Source organism: Carex rostrata, chromosome 11 (genome assembly GCF_964058835.1).
Source record: "Carex rostrata chromosome 11, lpCarRost1.2, whole genome shotgun sequence".
Classification (NCBI taxonomy): Eukaryota; Viridiplantae; Streptophyta; class Magnoliopsida; order Poales; family Cyperaceae; genus Carex; species Carex rostrata.
The window spans coordinates 5,971,506-5,992,000 of NC_135928.1; the positions used below are offsets into that span (position 1 = coordinate 5,971,506).

General features: G+C 32.7%; 1 protein-coding gene across 1 annotated transcript; it reads right to left on the reverse strand.

Moving 5' to 3' along the window:
• Positions 1–2,393: 2,393 nt before the first annotated feature.
• On the reverse strand, positions 2,394–3,432 carry LOC144562359 (homeobox-leucine zipper protein ATHB-7-like). The gene is made up of 2 exons (XM_078311579.1): positions 2,968–3,432; positions 2,394–2,855 (listed from the first exon to the last, which is right to left on the reverse strand). The coding sequence occupies exons 1-2, from the start codon at positions 3,328–3,330 to the stop codon at positions 2,556–2,558; spliced, it is 663 nt and encodes a 220-aa protein (XP_078167705.1). The 5' UTR covers positions 3,331–3,432; the 3' UTR covers positions 2,394–2,555.
• Between the last annotated feature and the right edge of the window lie 17,063 nt (positions 3,433–20,495).

Below are 20,495 nucleotides of genomic sequence, written 5' to 3' on the forward strand. Positions count from 1 at the left end.
TTGCCACTCCAAATAATTAATGACTAAAATACCCTCCTTTTCCTGCCATGGCAAAAGACCTATTCGATCTAGAAAATCACTTATCACTGTTTATCTAACCATGTATCCCACTTATCACTGTTTATTTAATATTTCAGCAGCTGCCAGCGATGTTTCCATTTGACAATCAAGCAGCATTGCAGATGCTTGCACTGAAATCTGCCACGAAGAAGCCGGTTAAGCTTGTCCTCAAACAAGCTGAAAATATTAATATGGACTCTCGTCCCTTCGATGGGAGGAGAATTAATTATTTGGAGTAGCAAAATTACAAATTAATGAAGTTTGGAGTAGTATTTTTACAATTTCAATTTTCAAATTTCGGGATGGTATTTTTACAATTTGAAGGTTTTGGAGTGGCAAATAACCAATTTTCTCTTAACTAAAACAATATGAAAAAATTATGATTTTGTAAAATGTATTTTTCTTTTTTGAATTGGTTGTATAGATTTTGTACTTATCTCAATAAATCGAGTTTTTTTATAAAATTAAAATACATGTAGTTTGTATAATAAATAGTATATATTTTATTTGATTTTCATATCACGTGTGCTATTACATTATGAAACCCGTATTTATGCCAAAGAAAATGACAATTACTCACTTCCTCGACATGTGATTGAATTTTTTTTGTTTAATTAATAAAAAAATTAACTGTTTAAAAATATTTATTTATCTTATATTGATTGAATATGCAGAAAAAAAAAATCTGTTTAATTATACAATTATACTTGCAATACTACGATTATAAAAATGTTGTTTGCATTTCTAAATTGATCGCATAGCCCTGTCAGAGTAGTATATGTGTATGTCTTATGATTGTATCACCAGAATAAAAAATTCCAGCTAAATTTTGTTTAAAATATATGTACATGTAATCGGCAAATGCAATTACATATATAGCAGCTAAAAAGATTTGTGAATGCAATTTTAAGAATATGCACAATTTTCAATTAAAATCTGACTCACATAAAACTTATAACACATTTTATCTCATAATTTATTCTAACATACAGCCATAAAATACAGCCATAAAAATGACAAAATAAACGAGGCTGAAATAGTGATGGCTCGTGGCTCGCTTGGTATATATCAATCTGTGACTTGATCGGTAACAGCTCATTCATTAGTGGACCGAGCTAAAACGAGCCCACTCATCATAAACTCGAGTCAAAATTAACAAGTTTGAATTAGACTTGGCTCGGCACGAGCCAACTTGGTTCATTAATGAGCTATTGAATATACGTAGTTTAATAGTTTAATCAGATTTGTTCACTTCAGGCTAGTAGGATACTATGAATGTTATAGTCATTGTTATGGTAATTGCACTTTGGACTATGCTTAAGTTAATTAATAATTTTGTATGGATTATGTGTGGATTAATTATTAAGTAACTAAAGTTATTATGTATGAATTTGCTTGATTTGATATGCATAAATTTATTCTGTGAACTATATTTGTATAAATTTGAAAATTTGATATTTTGATATGTATGAAATTTAGCTGCAAATCTAAATTATAGTAGTTGATTTGCTTAGTTGCGCTTGAATTAAAAGTATTGCTCAATAATTAGTCATATAAATGTTATTTTGTCATCGTCATAATTGATAGGATATGCTATGAAAATTTAAGATATAACAAGAAAGTAATACACACACACACACAAACTAATGAATATGCTAAGCTGGTAACGAGCCAACTTGGCTTGCTTGGATAAACCATGAATCAATCTTGAACAGTATTTTCAGCTCAGGACGTAAAATCTAAACTCGTTCGTTCAGCTTGATCCACAAACAAACCGATTACAAATGAGGTCTAGCTCGCTCTTTAGCAACTCGTTGCCAGTTGCCACTTCCTAGGCCGAAGCATTGAGGCTTTATATACCTAGTTCGATCTTGTTAATTTCTTCTTTTATATATTGGCTGAAAATGAATGTTGCTGGTTTTAATTTCAGCATCATTAGTTTTTCTGGGCTATTTTTTCAAGGAAAGATTATTTAGATACTAGAGATTTAAATTGTGTCAGGCCTTGTTTGTTCCGGTGAAGCTCCAGGAATTCTTGATTTCAATCAAATAATAATAAAGCTAAAGCAGGGGATCGAGATTATCCAATTAAAAGCCTAAAACTTCATTAGTCTACTTGTTTTGTTTCTATGATTATCTTTACTTGTGTTGTTATAAAGCAAAAAACAGAGGGCATAGGAGAAAATATTGCTTTAAATTAGGTGGTTATATGTGCTCATCGCCAACTTAAATTCTTCGATTTTATTCCAAATTTCCTGCAAGGAAAAAATCACATATCTCATGGCCTTGAATTCGTCCCCATTTTCAATTTTCAATTTTTTTTTTTTAAAAGAAAAATATGAGTAGGGAGGGTACTAATACATCACACAACATGCCTAACATTTAATTACACGGTCGAGAACCACCACACAGATCTTTTCACAAATAAGTAAAGAAAGAAAGAAAAAAACAATAAAAATGATGAAAGCTAAACCTCAATGGCCAACTGAATTTCTCTCATGCAACAGAGTTCAACTCTGTTAGAGGCCAATGATCCCACAATTCGACGACGTTACTAGTACAAAATTGATCCTGATAACCACCATACTCTAAATCTAAATCTAAATCTAAATCTAAATCGTCGCTCACATTTCCCTGCTGCCCAACTAATCCTATGCTCCCATTTTCATTTCCTTCAAAGCATATTATATCATCACATTCTTGTCTAACAGACGACTCAACTCTCTGACTCTGACCACTGCTCTGATCTGTTGTCTTATCTGATTGCTGCTTAACTATCTCTTTTAGCTTCTCTAACTACAATAGAAAAAACAATCCAACATGTCAGATAAAACCATATCATTACATAAATTATATATAGTGATATACATACATAAAAGAAGGCTAAAAAAAGAAAAATCATATATACCTGATTTGTGAGAAATTGGTTTTCTTTCTTTAAGGAATCGACGCTCTTAAGTAAACCATCATAGTTGGATTTTAAAGTAGAGTATTCCTTCTCTAGTTGCTTGGATTTCCAGCGAGCTCTTTTGTTCTGAAACCAAATGGAGACCTGTCTTGGTTGTAAACCCAACTCACGTGCCAGTTCCAGTTTCTGTTTGGGTTCAAGCTTAGTTTGTGTCTGAAACATGGTCTCGAGTAATCTAATCTGATCATCATTGAATCGTCTCTTCTTCTCGTTCTTTCCTTTGTTTGACGAGAGAAGGCGCTGCATGTGGATGTAGAAATTATTCTCTGGTGGTTTTGCTGAGAAGAGATGTTCTCTGTCCATTGTTGGTTAAGTTTGAGGTTTTGAGGTTTGGGGTTTCTGATTTTTGTTTTTAGTTATAATTGTTGGGATTTATAGGCGAGGTTGGTAAAAAGAAAAAAGGAACGTCTGGCCTTAAAACGCGGCTGGGATGCTTATAGAACGTTCTGTTGTCAAATATATGGCTCCTTACAAATCGGAATTACAATGTGAAATTTTTTCTCTTCTCTCCGGATTTTCTGTGCTAATTGCGCATATAGCTACATTATGTTTCTGGTACCCTGTGTCTAATACTTAAAAAGATAAGGCTGAAATTATATTAACAAAATTAGGAAACTCCTTTTAAATTTCAAGGATTGCAAAATAGAAGAAAAAAACAACCACCATCAAACAAAATTTGCTTATGTAGGATTTGATTTCTCTCGAGTGACTGATGTATATAAGACGAAATTGTTAGTGTTAGTTAATAGCTACTATATAAATTAAATATGAGTGAGGTTATATAAATTTGCATATTAGGGATTGACCTGTGTTATGGATTTATATTTATATTTTTAAAATTCAAACGGTCAATCTGAATTAAACATGATTTTTCATATTTTGTACTTGCAGACAAATTTTATAGTTTGTATATGTTTTTAGTCCATAATTTTCTAATCAAATGATATTGTATCTATCTAGAAAATAGTAAAAAAATCTATAAGATATAAAATTTGGTATGTAATTACATTTTTATTTGTAGATTATGTAAAACAGTTAGATCAACTGTATAAATTTTAAAAATAAATATATGAGTCTATAGCATCACACGATATATCCTCTGTTTTTGTCATTAGGCTTTAGTGAAGAAATAAAGGAGGTCAAATCAGTCGTATAACAACAGTTAGTCGTTGATTTATAACATTGTACTAAATTAAATAATATATACACAGTACTAGTAGTATGCGCATGTAAACCCGACATATGGTACAGCAGCAGAAAGTCCTTGGCGTGTAACGCGTGTTGCTATTTGCTAGAGGATTTACATTAAACATATTTACATGAGATAAAGAGAAACTCCTTATTTTAAGTTTGGGAGGAACAAAATCAACAAATGGACCAATGGAAACGTGTACCGCTAAGACCACCTCACATAGTCACTTTCAAGTTGTCAATTTATGTTTAGGTTTTTTCTGCCTCTTGGCAAGGTGAGGTGGCACTTGAGTTTTTGTCATCTTGTTGATAAACTCAAAAGGATCGATATAGATAATAGATTCCTGTTAATTCGAATTCAAATAAAAGGATATAGATGCCTCAGATCATCTCCCTTCAAAGCAAAGGGGGCATGTGTCACTTTGGTGAATTTGGGGCACAACTTCACGGAACAAGTTTTTAGGTGCCCCATGAGCTTGTGCCATGTGGCATTCACTGAGCAATTCAACTTTGGTTTTCGCTCTTTTGAGGAGATCGGATCCTTATCCGAACCTACATGTCGCAATGGAATTGCCTGTCACTTTGTTTACACAGCTTTTTGCGTTCACTGAACCAACCATGTGGATTGTTATCATGATGGCTAATTAATTTGTAATTTCAGTATTATATTATCTAATTGAAATTAGGGATGCATGATGATTCTATCTCTTGTATTAGTGATTCTGACAAATGTAAATCTTCCCTCACATTTTAAATTTGGCAATAACACATATTTTTTAAGTTTAGAATTTTCATAATTAATCCCTTTAACACATGCATCCGCTAAAAAAGAAAACATACATTTCTGTTTTTTTTTTTCTTCCTGACTCAATGTTATTTTTTTTACCCTGTGATTGCTCTAAACCCTTATCTATGTATGTTGGAAAAAAAGTTCTTTTTGTTTTTCTTCATTGAACCTCTTTTTTTTTTTACATTTTTGCGGTCAAATTTTACATTTCTTTGGAAACTTTTTATTACATTTAATTTTTTTCGAAAATCAATGTTTTCATTAAGTAAAAAATAGTAAAAAGTTCTAAATAAATAGTAAATTTATTTCAAAAAAATACATTCTAAGATGCATATCATATTGAAAGATTCGGATTGACTATTTGAACTTTGAAATGAAGATACGAGCAAGAATAAAACAACCTATTTACTGACACCAAAATCCATCAAATAGTCTTCAAACAACGAATCCAAATCGTTCAGATTGATTTACCTTACGAGTGATACATTTATATGCAAAATTTGTAAATTTTCGAATTCATTTTGTACGAAGTCAAGCGGTAAAGAAAGAAAAAATTATAAATTAATTTTAATGCATTTATTTTTTATTTTTATTTTGCCACTTGACTTTATACCAAATGAATTTTAAAATTTATAAATTTTGCTTGTAAATTGATTGGCTTGAATAGTTAAAATAACACTGATGATAATAATATGAGTGAGTCTAGGTACTATGCATATCACGGGTTGTTACCGTGCCACGGCTCTATATTCGAGTTTTCAAATCCTAACGGTCGATCCGAACCGTTCATCTTGTTCTCCATATTAATATGTATTTGGAGACCAAATTTTACATTTTTTTAAATTTTTTTACTATTTTTTAGATATTTAGAAAATCACTTGATATGAAAATTCTGAATCATCCAAAAACAGTGATTTTCAATAAATCTAAAAAAAATAGTAAATTTTTTTCAAAAAATGTAAAATTTGGTCTCCAAACACATATTAATATGGAGAACAAGATGAAGGGTTTGGATCGACCGTTAGAATTTGAAAACTCGAATATAGAGCCGTAGCACGGTAACCAATCGTAATATGCATAGTACCATAGACTCACTCTAATAATATTATTGACTCCGTGTGTGTGTGTATATATAGATAGATAGATAGATAGATAGAGGTGAAAAAGGGAATATATGTTATGAATGTGACAAGTACAGTGTTGTTTTGTTGTCACGTGATAATCGAAAAACAAAAAAAAAGAAAAAGAAATAAAAAGTAAGCCGTTAACTTGTAGGAAAAAAGATGCTGAATACTTGTAGAAGTCGATTTTTTATTGGCTTCAACACAAACTTCTTTCCGTACAAGCATTATTTTCTATCCACTTGATTACTTGTGCTTTAATTAGGCTTTCTGACAATTGCAGTTTTGTTCAAAGATTAGATTAGACAGGCAAGGGAGTTCCGTAAGAAAAAGTAATTAAATATTTGACAATGTCTTTGATTTAATTAATTAGGTCGGTCTGGATTTTTTTGTTTCTATCCCTGCAACTGCAAGGTATGACCACACCTTTCTAAGGCTCATTATTTAAGGTCCAGTACTGACATTGGCACTGGGTCCCCTCTCCCTTCAGGGCCTTAACTGATCTCTGTCGCCTACGGGTTTCCACTCAAAAATAAAAAATAAAAAAATCATGTATATGAAAATGGCAGGAAAATAACATACTCATGTTACACTTCTTTGGTCTACAGTGTTCTATCTTAAATGAAGATAGAGATGCCTCAATTATAGAATCTTTTTGCATTTATTGTGAGTGAATTGACTGCAAATGTATATAAATTACAACCCGTTTAGCAAAAATAAGCTGCAGCATAAAAGTGAAACGGTGGCCTAATATATGCCTCCCAAATTAATTTATGAGGAGGATGCACTTGTAACATTTGTAAGTTATATATCTTACCATAATTTGATTTTGCTAATTTAAAAGTCTAAACAGTTAATTCAAACCGTTCAACATGATATCTATATTAAAGTGGGATTGGAGATAAAATTTTACATTTTTTGATCTTTTTTTTTACTATTTTTTAAGTATTTTACAGAATTGTTGTTTTTCAGTGGTCTAGAATTGTCTAAAAATAGCTTTTTTGTAAAATATTTAATAAATAGTAAAAAATTCAAAAAAATATCAAATTTCATCCCCAAGCACATTTTAATATAGAGATCATGTTGAACGGTTTGGATCAGTGTTGTAAATAACGGTATGCGGTCGTCAGATGGACAGAGTACCGCCAAGCGATTAATTGGTATGCGGCCGATTAATTGAAATTATGCTGACAATTTAACGTTTTTTATTAAATTTATGTATATATATATCATAATTAATAAAAAACAATTTATTTAATTCATTAAACTTATGAAATAAACTTAATTTAACTTAGTTCTATTATTATAACATGACACTATGCGTATTTTTTCTTAACACATAAGCACTTTACATATGTAAGTAACACCTTTATTCAATGAAAAAATAAATTCAAGAATTAAACTTTTTCAAATACTAATAATATATTATTTGAAAAAAATGAAACCGATTTTTTTATTTATATCCAAAAAAATAATTAAATTTAAAAAATAACTGAAGCTGAACGGGATGTCAAAATCTACCCAAATTGGAAAATTTTTTTTGATAATTCAGTCCAAAACCGGAAATATTTTTTCCGGTTTCAACATTCCAAAACAACACCTACAAAAAAAAGAAGAAAAAAGAGAGAAACCGTAAAAAAAATTTCTTGTTTGAACATTTTTTTTCTTTTTTCAGATTTTTTTATTTAAATAGAAATATTTATAATTTATTTATTTTTTGTAAATTAGAAATATTTAATATATTTCTTTGAAAATAGATGGAATACTATATAATTTGATTTATTAGAAAGACTGCTACAAATAATCCGGATCAACATTTTTCATGCCGGATTTTTTGTGGTTGTAAGAAAAATTAATATATTTATTTATGTGTTATTGGAAAAAAAATGTTTGCATTCTCAGTTATTGATCCCGGTTCAAAAGTCACTTCTAAGTAAATACATAAAATATTGTTATCTTTCTAGTACATTTAATTTTTAAAAAGTGGTATCTATTTTTCAAAAAAAAACAAAAATTTTAAGTTATTTAATGATTGTTATTAAAAAAAATTCTCAAAATAGATACTACTTTTTATAAATTAAATGTACTAGAAGGATCACAATATTTTATGTATTATCTAGAAGTGACTTTTAAACTGGGATCAATAACTCAGAATCCAAGCATTTTTATTTTTTTCCAATAACTCATAAAGAAATATATTAATTTTTCTTACAGCCGCAAAAAATCCGGCACAAAAAATGTTGATCAGGATTATTTGTAGCAGTCTTTCTAATAAATCAAATTATATAGTATTCCATATATTTTCAAAGAAATATATTAAATATTTCTAATATTTCAATACAAAAAATAAATATTTTATAAATATTTCTATTTAAATAAAAAAAATCTGAAAAAACAAAAAAAAATATTGAAACCGGAAAAAATTATTACGGTTTCTCTCTTTTTTTTTTCTTTTTTTTAGCCGCTGTTTTGAAATGTTGAAACTGGAATTTTTTTTATGATTTGGATTGAATTACCGGAATTTTTTTTCCTGTTTGGATAGATTTCGAAATCCCGCTCAGCTTCGGTTATTTTTTGAAATTTAATTTTTTTTGGATATAAATAAAAAAATCGGTAAATGAAACATTCCACCATAAAATAACTAAATTTAGTTTATGATAACTTAGTTTCATAATAAACACATCGTACTAATTGAAAAAAATTGCATCAGCAAGTAAGAAAAATATATAGTATATAAATAACGAAAACATTAAACAATTTGAAAGTAAGTAAGAAGAAAAAACATATATAAAAAACAAATCTTGGATTTATGTTCAAGCACAAATAAAACTTCTATATATATATATATATCTATACATAATTTATAAAACTTATTATCACACACAATCACAAAAAAAAAATAAATGTGAAAATAAATATTCACTGGAATAAACGGGAATAAACAGACGATTAGACGGTAAAACGGCCAATTAATCAGAAAAAACGGCCGATTAATCGTTTTCATCCGCAAATAGTTGTCCATTAAGTGTATTCGTAACGATTTGGCCACCGTTAACGATTAAACAACCGTTTAATCGACCGTTAAGGCCGTTTTTTATAACACTGGTTTGGATCGACTGTTTGGACTTGGAAAATCATAAAACCAAATTGTTATAAGATGTTGTAACTTACAAATGTTGTAAGTGGATCTCTCCTCTTAATTTATACTCAATAAAATTAATTGACAATTATAATTTTTTTCTCAGATTTTTTCTTCACAATTATTCTCTGCATTCAATTAATTTACATCAAGACGTACATATAGAGTATCAATCAAACAATTAAGATGTATCTCTTTTTTAATTAGCCAAAAATTTCAACAACAAAATTATATATTGTTTCCATGCATCAAACACTGATAACATGCATGGTGAATAATGAATCAACAAGTTACAGTATTTATATTGCCATATACAAGTTGTGGAAAATTAATGTATGAGTTCTTTCTTATGAATTATCTCCAATTATACAATTTTATATTAGCGATCACAAAATTATTTTTCAATCCAATGATTATAATTCAGTAAACCGTACAAACTATACATACATGGTAAGCCCGTCAGTAGTATAATTTATTCATTATTTTTGTCTAATGGACTTTATAGAATTTATTAATCATAAAAAATCTCAGTTAGCATGGCTCTAATTTTCAGATGTGTGTGTGTGTGTGTAATGCAGGGTTTGAAGCTTTAGTTATCAAATATGATTTTAAAATGTAATTCAATTCGTCGACAAGTTCAATATAGGATCCCTCCTCTATATAAAATACCTTTTACAATTATGTCAAAAATCTTCATATTTTTTAGATCAAACCCAAATAATCTAAACAATGCAAAAAAAAAAAAATCATAACTAATAAAGACTTAATTTGGTTAAGCCCGAGAAACCAGTAATTTGGATGGTAGTTCAGTAGAGTAACGATTACATAAAGATTTTTTTTTTTTTTGGCAGAGATTACAAAAGAAAGCTGCTAACAGTCCTCGACTATTTGTCTCCGGAAAATACTCGAATGCAACTGAAAAGTATCCGTAAACCTCTTATGTAAACTTCATTACTCAATCTTTTAAACTGATTCAATGAATTATGTAAAAACTAGCGATTTTTCATTATAGTGTGGTCTTCAATAAATTCCTAATCTAACTGCTTTGTCCAGGACCACTTGTAATACTTTGACCAGGACCACTGTGATCACTTGTAGAAATCTAATGACTTTTCAAACTTGAAAAGTATTTGTAAACCTCTTTTATTAATTATGTACACTTCAATACTCAATCCCGTAAACTAATACAATGAATTATGCAAAACTAACGATTTTCATTATAATGTGGTCCCCAATAAATCCCTAGTCTAACTAACTGCTTTGATCAGTACCACTTGGACCACTTGTAATACTTTGACCGGGACTACTGGGACCACTTGTAGTTCTCTAATGACTTTTGAATACTAGCAACTAACTCGGGACCACTTTAAACTATGTAAACTATTTCATTGAAAACTATAAATCATTTTTTGAAACCTGTAAACATAACTATACTGTTTTTTTAGAAACGAGTTAGAAGTGGTCCAAATCGTTGAAGGAATTTTCCGGAAATTATAGTCTGGGAGATATTACCTTTTCTCATTACAAAAATAAAATAATTCACCAAGTAAATGGATGGTAACGTAAATGAACAAAGTCTCAAATATATTATGTTGGATTGTTAAGGTAGGGATTAGAGCATACTGCTAACAGAGATAATATCATAGATTAACAAAATTAAGAATTGAGATTTATGACAATTTTGATCATAATTCTTAAGCTAGAACAAAAAAAAAAATAGAAAAAAATTATTGATACGGTGTTGGTCATATAGATTGGTTCATCAAATTTCATATAACTCGAATATTAAATTATATTCCTTCAAAGACCATTAAATATAGACCACAGTAAGTTTCAAACCATTTGATTATTAATGGTAATACTTGTATTAAATTTTATAATTTTGCATCATGTAAAAAATATAGTCTAATTGTCCAAAAGTTAGATTTTATATATAGTTATTTTTAATAAAGGGTTAATCTTTAATCTAATAGCAAAAGGTAACACTCTCCGGATGGGATATCATGAATTTGATATTCAGATGTGAATCTTTTACGGACAACAAATAAAAAGTCAGTAAGTTAAAACTCTTTCTTATAATCATTTTCCCTTCCAATAATTAGGTTAGAGCATTAAATGCACCATAATCCTAAAATTTTAGGATGAGGATATGTTGACAATATATTAACTTAAAACAAATACATGTAACTAGCTTATAATTTTAAAATGAAACACTAAGAATGTGACATACCTTGAATAGAACTAGAGTATTCTTAAGCTCACCAAGCAATTTAATGAGTTTACTTCAATGCCTATTAGATTGAATTTAAATCACGAATTTAAACATTGAAACTGATTTATTTCACAAGTGATGTATTTGCATATCATATTTATAAAATTTTGAATTAATTAGTATGAAATCAAGCATTCAAAAGACGATAAAAAATGAACCTATTAAAATTGACTAATAATTTTTTTTTTACTTTTTAATTTTATACTAAATTAATTGAAAATTTTATAATTTGATATCTAAATGCATCACTTGATAAGTAGATCGATTTCAATAGTTTGAATTCGTTATTTGAAATTATTTCTATAGATTTTGAAGTTAATAATTAGTGAGCTTAAGAACACCGTAGTTCTATTCAATATATCTTTATGCTATATCATATTAATAAAAACAAATGATAACATTTAATGCAAGTTTTTATCATTAATCAAATCATTTGAATTTTACAATGATTATTGGAATTTTTGGTGTGGGGACAATATGGTGAATCGATCATTTCTGAAGGTATTTATATCATCTGGTATGGATCAATTCAAATGAATTGGATCGAGAAACTATCTCACCTGGAGTGCTAGGCGAAAAAGGACGTGATAAAAAAAGAGAAAAAAGAGAAAAAAGAAAAAAGAAAAGAAAAGAAAAAAGAGAGAGATTGAAGATTGAAATTCAAAAAAAGAAAAAATAAAATTGACATTATGTCAATTCATCAGCGGCAGATGGATCGTCTGTCGTTGAAATTCGCCGCGCTCGCTTGTAATCAAGGCCCAGAGGTCCATAAGAGGCCATTAATGGCGGTCAAACATGGGCCGCAATTGTTTTATGATGTAGTCAAAAGGCCTCTGATTCGCGTGTGGCACTCCAAGTCACAACCTACGCAAATTGAGTCACGTCGCAGCATTATTCATCGCCGATTAGAGGAAATTCACAGTAAATCAACGCCATCTAATCCGATTTGCATTAGGTGTGGTAGTGTAGGTCATCATGCAGCAGATTGCCGTAATGCACAACTTTGCTTTATTTGCAACAAGTTTGGCCACAAATCGATGATCTGTAGACAATCTACGAATATCTTTCCTTATACTCCTAAGAAACACACTGTGCAAGCCCTTTCACGTGACTCTACAGTTCCAGAGCCTTCTTCTCCAAAAACGAAGTTGAGCGCAGCCACAGAACCATCGGAAACCCTAGATCTGGCCATGGTGGCCCCTCTTCGCGGGGGCCGAGCCCCTTTGCCAGCTCGTCGCCCCACTCAGGTTCAAGCACCGCCATTGCTGCGTCGACCGCCTCCCCCGATTGCTCACCCCCTGCCTTTGATCCGACCACTGCCAATGCCGATCCGTGCTCCGATCCAAATCTTCACTCCTACACTAGCGGCTGAGGCGCAAGAACGAGAGTTTCAGCAGAGTTTCATTTTGGATGATACTGAGGGTTGGGGCCCCGAACAGATAGAGGAGGTTCTCAACCGCCTCCTTGGTGCTCAATTTCTCTGGAAGGTGGCAGTCTTTGACGAGTTCCGATACATCATCAAAGCACCATCTATGTCATGGAAACACTCTGCCGTGTGCCGAGGTCACATTCTGCTTGACGGGATCCAATTCCCTGTGGTAGCCTGGGACCCAAGCCTGAATACTGGTAAGCGTCTAACCTCTATGTGGCTTCGTATCTGGGGATTTAATCGTTATATTTGGGACTTCGTCGAATTTGATCGATTACTCAATCCGTTTGGAGCAGTAGTACTTGAACTTGATGCTGCTACCAGAAATAAGTATGACTGGCGATTTGCACGGGTTAGAGTAGGTGCTGTTGAACCAAAAAATTTCACTGAACAACATTGGCAGATGTATAGAGATGCCACTGGTTATGTCTCTGGTTATGACCTTAGAATAGAAGTGGAGAACGAGAATACAGAAGGTGTTAATGATTGGCTAGCTAGAGGTCCAGGTCGACAGAATAACAGTCGGGCCACTCATCCGAATAGAGATCCTATCCCTCCCCCTCCCCCTCCTCCCCCTGTGCAAGGAATGGATGAGGATTTGTTGGATGATCAAGACAACAACAAAGAAAAGGGGGAGTCTAGTAACAGTAGATGCAAAGACCAGTCTGACAGCCGTGATGGACACTTTACTGATGACTCGGATGATGATCATGAGACATTCCTGCGTACCATGAACACCATGCTCAACCCTGACTATAAAGGGAATGGTGCCAAAACTGAACCCAAAAAGCCGAGAACACAACCTCCAAGTTCCGGAGGGCACCGGTCTAACACCACTGGCCGGATCACCCCTGCTTCTGAAAATATATTGGCCCAAGCTTCAGGCATGGCTGGGATTCCTTCTCCTGCTAAAGATCACAACATTCATTCCTACTCCCCCCCTCTTCCAACAAAACCTGACAAAGGAAAAAGGACTCCAAACTCTTCTCCTGATAAGGGAAAGAATCCTCCCAAAGCTAAAACTACACCCGCCTCTCCAAAGTCAGGAAAGATAACCAAACCCAAAGCCACATCCCCTACTAAGCATACTATCTCCTCCCCTGCTTTGCCTTCTCCTTCTACACCTCACACATACACCACTTACCACAAGCTCCCTGCTGCTGCTAAATCTAAGCTGGGAGTGAAACGAACCAGCAAGTGTAAGAAGACAGGCAAAAAACCACCAAACCTCCCAGCTGTCCCGCCTCCAGCACCTCCCCCTGAAACTATTACAGTTTCGACTCCCTCTTTCGGAGCTCCAGCCAGACCCCCTCCCTCCCACGGGGTCTCTATGAGAAAGAGTCTCCGACTCCAAGCCATAGGGGACCCCTCTTCTACCTTGACAAAGGCTAAGAAGAGGGCAAATGCCAAGACAGCCGGTAGCCGTCACTCTAAAGGTATGCCACTCTTGAACAACTTCCCTTATACTCGACTTACTGTTGCTCAGGTTATGGACTTGTTTGGAATTTATAAAATTAGATTAGGTGCTGATGCTGATGAAGCTGCTCATATTATTCAAAAAATTCAGCAACATGATAGATCTTCTTTTGAGGAAATCATACTTTCCTTATTAGAACAAACCAAATCTTTAGACTTCTCTGCATCTGTAATTTTAGATAATGCATCTCTTGCTCATTTGCCTTCTCCTGATTTAGGACACACTCGTGATGATGATGAAACTTTTCATGATACAAATTCCATTCTAGATAGTGTAGATACTGATATTAATGATTCCATTTTAGTTACTGGGGTGCCTTTTGTTTCCTCATGAATATCTTGAATTGGAATGCTCGAGGTATTAATTCTTATAAGAAACGACAAATTTTACATGACATAATTGTAGATAATAAGATAGATATGATTGCCATACAAGAAACAAAGCGAGAGACTTTTAACAATAGGATATTGCGAACTATATCTACTAAGTTTGACATATGGCATTGGGTGCCTTCGAACGGACGGTCTGGAGGGATCCTATTTGGATGTGATAGTTCTCACTTTAAATATATTAGTCATTCTCTCCATCAATATACTCTTAACATCCATGTTGAGTGTAAACTTGATGGGCAACCTTGGCAAATTATGATAGTGTATGGCCCCGTTATTAGAAATAAGAAAAAAGATCTTTGGAAAGAACTAGATACCATTAGAGGCTCTAATACTGACCCATGGGTACTGTGTGGGGATTTTAATTCCATTAGACATAGAAATGAAAAGTCGGGTAACTTGTTTGACCTACAAACTAGCTCTAGATTCAATAATTTTGTCAATCAGCATCATCTAGTTGAGCAGAAAGTAGTCGGGCGAAAATATACTTGGCACAATGGCAATAGATTTGCTTTATTGGATAGGTTTTTTACTAGTTTACACTGGGAAAACTTGTACCCAGCAAGTACCACTCTTGATTTAGGGAGATATGGATCTGACCATTGCCCCATTATATTACAAATTTCTTCTAAAATAGAATCCACCTCCCTGTTTCGATTTGATCCCATCTGGCTAGAACAACCAGACTTTGTATCCTTAGTAAATAAATGGTGGAACCAATTCTCCCTAGATCATAGAAATATTGCCAAAAGTTGGAATGCCAAATTAAAATTTCTTAGACAAAAAATTAGAGGTTGGACTAGGAATTTCTATAGTAGGAAAAAGAAAGAGAAACAACAGCTATTGGCCAAATTAAAAATGCTAGAGTTAATCTTAGAGGTTAGAGATTTTACAGTTGTTGAACATGAGGAATGGGTTTTTACTAAATATACTTTAGATAACATTTACCTAGAAGAGGAGAAACATTGGCAAGCACGATCTAAACAGCGATGGTTAGAAGAGGGGGATAACAATACTAAATACTTTCATACTATTGCAACACATAGAACCAAGAAAAATAAAATTCTTTCGTTAGAAGTGAATGGCAATACCATTCACACAAAAGCTGAAATTTCTACTCACATTCAACAATTTTACAAAGAGTTGTTAGGACAAACAGGGCATACCTGTGCTGTTTTAGATAAAGACTTTTGGTGTCCAACTGATAAACTCACCACACTAGAACAACAATCATTAGAACTCCCTTTCTCGCTTGAAGAGATTAAACATGCAGTTTTTGCTTGTGAACCAAACGGGGCTCCTGGTCCTGATGGTTTTTCTTTTAAGTTTTACCAAGCATTTTGGGAGTTAATTAGTTCTGATATATATCAATTATGTCTGCATTTCCATACGCACAAAACCAAACTGACTAGTCTGAACAGATCTATCATATGCCTCATTCCAAAAGAACAAGAGGCTAAACAAATATCTAAGTACAGACCAATCAGTTTGGTGAATTGTAGCTTCAAAATTATCTCTAAGATTTTAACTTTTCGATTAGAATCAATTATGCATCGGATCATCGACAATAGTCAAGCAGCTTTTATTAAGGGTAGGTATATACTTGATAATGTCATCCTTAGTCAAGAAATTATTCATTCGTGTCACACTTCTAATGAGGAAGGGGTAATTGTCAAGGTTGACTTTGAAAAAGCCTATGACAAAATTAATTGGAGATATCTGTTAGATATATTAGAATGTAGAGGATTTGGTACCACTTGGATAAAATGGATTACTGAATGGTTAAGTAGTTCCCAGTCTTGTATTAGTATCAATGGCGATCTCACTGACTATTTCTTTTGTAAACGAGGCGTCAGGCAGGGAGATCCTCTCTCTCCTTACTTGTATATTCTTGCAGCCGATACACTTAGTAAGATTTTTCAGATAGGCAGAAATTCCAACTCCATAATTGGATTAGGTCCCAATGTATTAGATAATCATGCACATACTAACTGCCACTACGCAGACGATACAATTATCTTTCTTAAAGCTGATACAACCAATATTGAGCGTACGTGGTGGGCTTTGATCGCTTTTGAAGCACTATCTGGAATTAAAGTTAACTATTCTAAAACATCAATGTATCCTATCAATATAGCTGCTCATTCTTCTCTTGCTCAATATTTTAGATGTCAATCAGCCACCTTTCCCATGCAATATTTAGGACTTCCCCTACATAATCAGAAACTGACCACCCTTGAATGGACCTTCCTTATTGATAAAATAGAAAAGAAACTCCAAAATTGGAAAGGTAGTTTACTCTCTATAGGAGGAAGACTTACTTTGATAAATTCAGTTCTCTCCTCGGTTCCTTTATACTTCTTATCAGTCTATAAAATACCGGATACTATACTCAACATAATTGATCAATTACGTCGTCGGTTCTTGTGGCAAGGATCTATTACAGGAAAAAAGAAATACTCCTTACTTAATTGGCAAAAAGCTTGTTTTGCCAAGGAATTTGGAGGATTAGGAATTTTAGATCTTAAACAAATGAACATAGCGTTACTCATGAAATGGTGGTGGAAATTCAAAGACCCCACCTATGAGGGGGCTTGGAAAACAATGATTCTGCATAAATATCCCTCTCCTAATATTCCTAAATCTGAATTTTGGACCCATATTGTAGCTTTGTCCTCTTTAGGTAACATTAGTGTCTCTTATACCCCTGGCCTCAATTCTAAAGTCCTCTTTTGGACTGACATTTGGTATCAAAACTGTGCTTTGGCTTCGAGATTTTCCTTTTTATTCAACATATGTTCTAACACTGATGTCCTCTTGCAAACTATCATCAATACACAAGGGACTGCACTTACTTTTCGTAGATCTTTAGATCATGTTCAATACCTCGAATGGTTAGAAATACTTGAAATCATCAGCCATCTGTCATATACTCACCTTAATGATAAGCTTAGTTGGCGTTGGGAAACTCATGGAAAGTTTACGGTTAGCTCCATGTACACCATTCTTAACTTTAGAGGCATTCTCCCTAGAAATGCAATGTTGTGGTGGCAGGTTCCAATACCTCTTAAGATTCGAATCTTTATGTGGCTTACCCATAAAAATAGGATTTTAACAACAGACAACTTGAAGAAGAAAGGCTGGCTAGGACCTACTAAATGCCAATTTTGTGACCAAAATGAATCCGTTAACCACCTATTTGTCACATGTTCGTACACCAAAAAAATATGGTTCTATATGGGATCGTGCCAAAATGCAAGCATAACCTGGACCAGCTTTGTAGATGTAATTCAGTTTGCTAACCAACTACCTAATAAACAAAGATCTGCTTTTCTCTTAGTTTGCAGTGCCATATGCTGGTCTATTTGGAAGCATCGTAACGACCTTTGCTTTGAACAAGGTAAACAAAAATCAATTAGACATCTCATTTTTCTAATTATTTCTCTTGTACACTATTGGACAGGTTGGGTGACACAACCGGTGGCTGCTGCTACAGCACTTTGGCTTCCCTCTGACCTAGATGTTCTCCCACTGGCAAGTTGGCTTCTAGAGGATGCGGTTGATTCATCCACTGTTGCTGAAGATCAAGGGGACCAGCTGATGATTTATGGCGCATAGCCCTCTTAGTATGAATGTGACCACCTTGCCAAATTTTGTAGTTACATATACTTTCCTCAGCCCCATTGAGTGGCTTCGTTATCTCTTTGTTTTGAGTTTGGACTTGGGCCCGCAATCTAGAATAAATGCTAGGAAGCTGCTGTCTGTTCTGGCTTGTTGTGCTGGTCATGCAGATGTTTTACTTCCATTTGAGTTTTGTAAGGGTCTAATGTTGTGGATCTAGTTGCATTGAACTTCCGTTGAAGGGTGTAATTTAACTTTTCTCTTCAATAGAAGATGGGCTTCAGCCTTTTTAATCAAAAAAATGAATTGGATCGAAATCCCCATCAGAAATTGGATGAGTGTACAAACTTATGTGCAATAATTTGTGTAAAATTTAGTCACCAATTACATTTTCATATGAAAATCATAATAAACGGTTGAAATTAACTGTTTAAATTTTAAACATATAAATATAACTATAAATTATTCAGCAATTTCAATTTGAATTTTGTAACTCCATCCCTTAAATTTTTAATTTATATTTTTTTAACACCAATTCACTATTTTTTGTTTGTCTTATATGAATTAGTTCACTATTCTACTAATCCAATCAAAAATTAAAATAACTATTATTTTCAAACTTGATATTAACTCTATTCTTACTCTATTCTTTGTTTCATACAAACGTACGAACTTCTCTCATTACTTAGTACTGGTCAAGCTACAAGCATTTACGAAGAGATCGAATTAAAATAATAGTCAATATTTTGTAAAATAAAACTATCTAAATGGTGGATAATTATCATGTTATAAATATCCTAGGAATTGACACGTACAATTTGTCATTCGTAAGAGGGGGACACATGTAATCATTTTATTTGTGCATTTCTTGAAGTCCTTACGGTGTGATCCACACCATTAATAAAAAAAAAAAAAAAAAAAGCGGACTTGTATGGTTTCAACTTTCAAGTCCGAGTTATGTTCAAACTAATATTTATCACAACAATATTCAAAGTACTGGTCTTGAAGAAATACAATAAATAAATATCTTGTCAGGATGACCTAGTATTCATCAATACCGAAATTTTTATTAATAGCATTAAAAAAAAAAAACCAAAATATCTTTAAAATGGAAGAATTCTATGTTTATCTGGACTACTAAGTCAATATGCGGCTCATTTATGAAAGGATTGGCTGGCCCCCCCTCCTCCATAAATGAGCCGTATATGGCTTTAGTGGCTTGAGTAAATGTAGAATTCTTCTATTCTGAAGATATTTTGATTGTTTTTTTTTGAAAGAGTATAAATAAATATTTCGGTCATCAATAGAACTAAATGCGTTACCAATTATTAAATGACACTTTAATTCTGTTAGTTCAAGTAATCGAATCAGTTTGAACATTTCAATTTATAAAGTGATATTTCCACATCAATTTCTCATTTGACCCGAAAGAGTCAGCTCAACTAGATATTTTTTTCAAATAAAGCACATTAATTAAAATGGGAAAAAAAAATTACAGACGTGTTCTCGATTTTATAGATCGGTTGTGCATTAAAGTTGGTATAATTTTAAATGTTGGGTGTATATTGGTCTCTCTAGTAGCGTTTTATCTAAATGATCAATCAGATTCATAATAACAGATTTACGACATTCAATTGGTGATTAACTAATCACAAGTTGAAAACCATCCAATCCGTGTATTTTTAGGGAACAAAGTCCGCTGTTATCCTCTTTATCTCTCTTCCTCTTTTGAAAAGAAATAGAGAGAAAAGTGGACAACAAGGTGTTATTATTCTTCTTAAAATAGCAACAAATTTGGATTCCTTTTTAGGTAACTGGAATTTGTAGATTTTATGAATTTCACGAGAGAGAAATTTACGAAATTACATGAGCAAAAATAAGTAAGTATATAATTGAAATAAAACTTAAAAAATATAAATTAAATAAATTAATTGTCACAAGCAACCACAGAATGTCAACATTATTGATGTTAATTCCTGTACAGGTGTTTGTAATGATCGTAAGTTAGAATGTCTGCAATCGCCAACATGTGTCTGTACAAA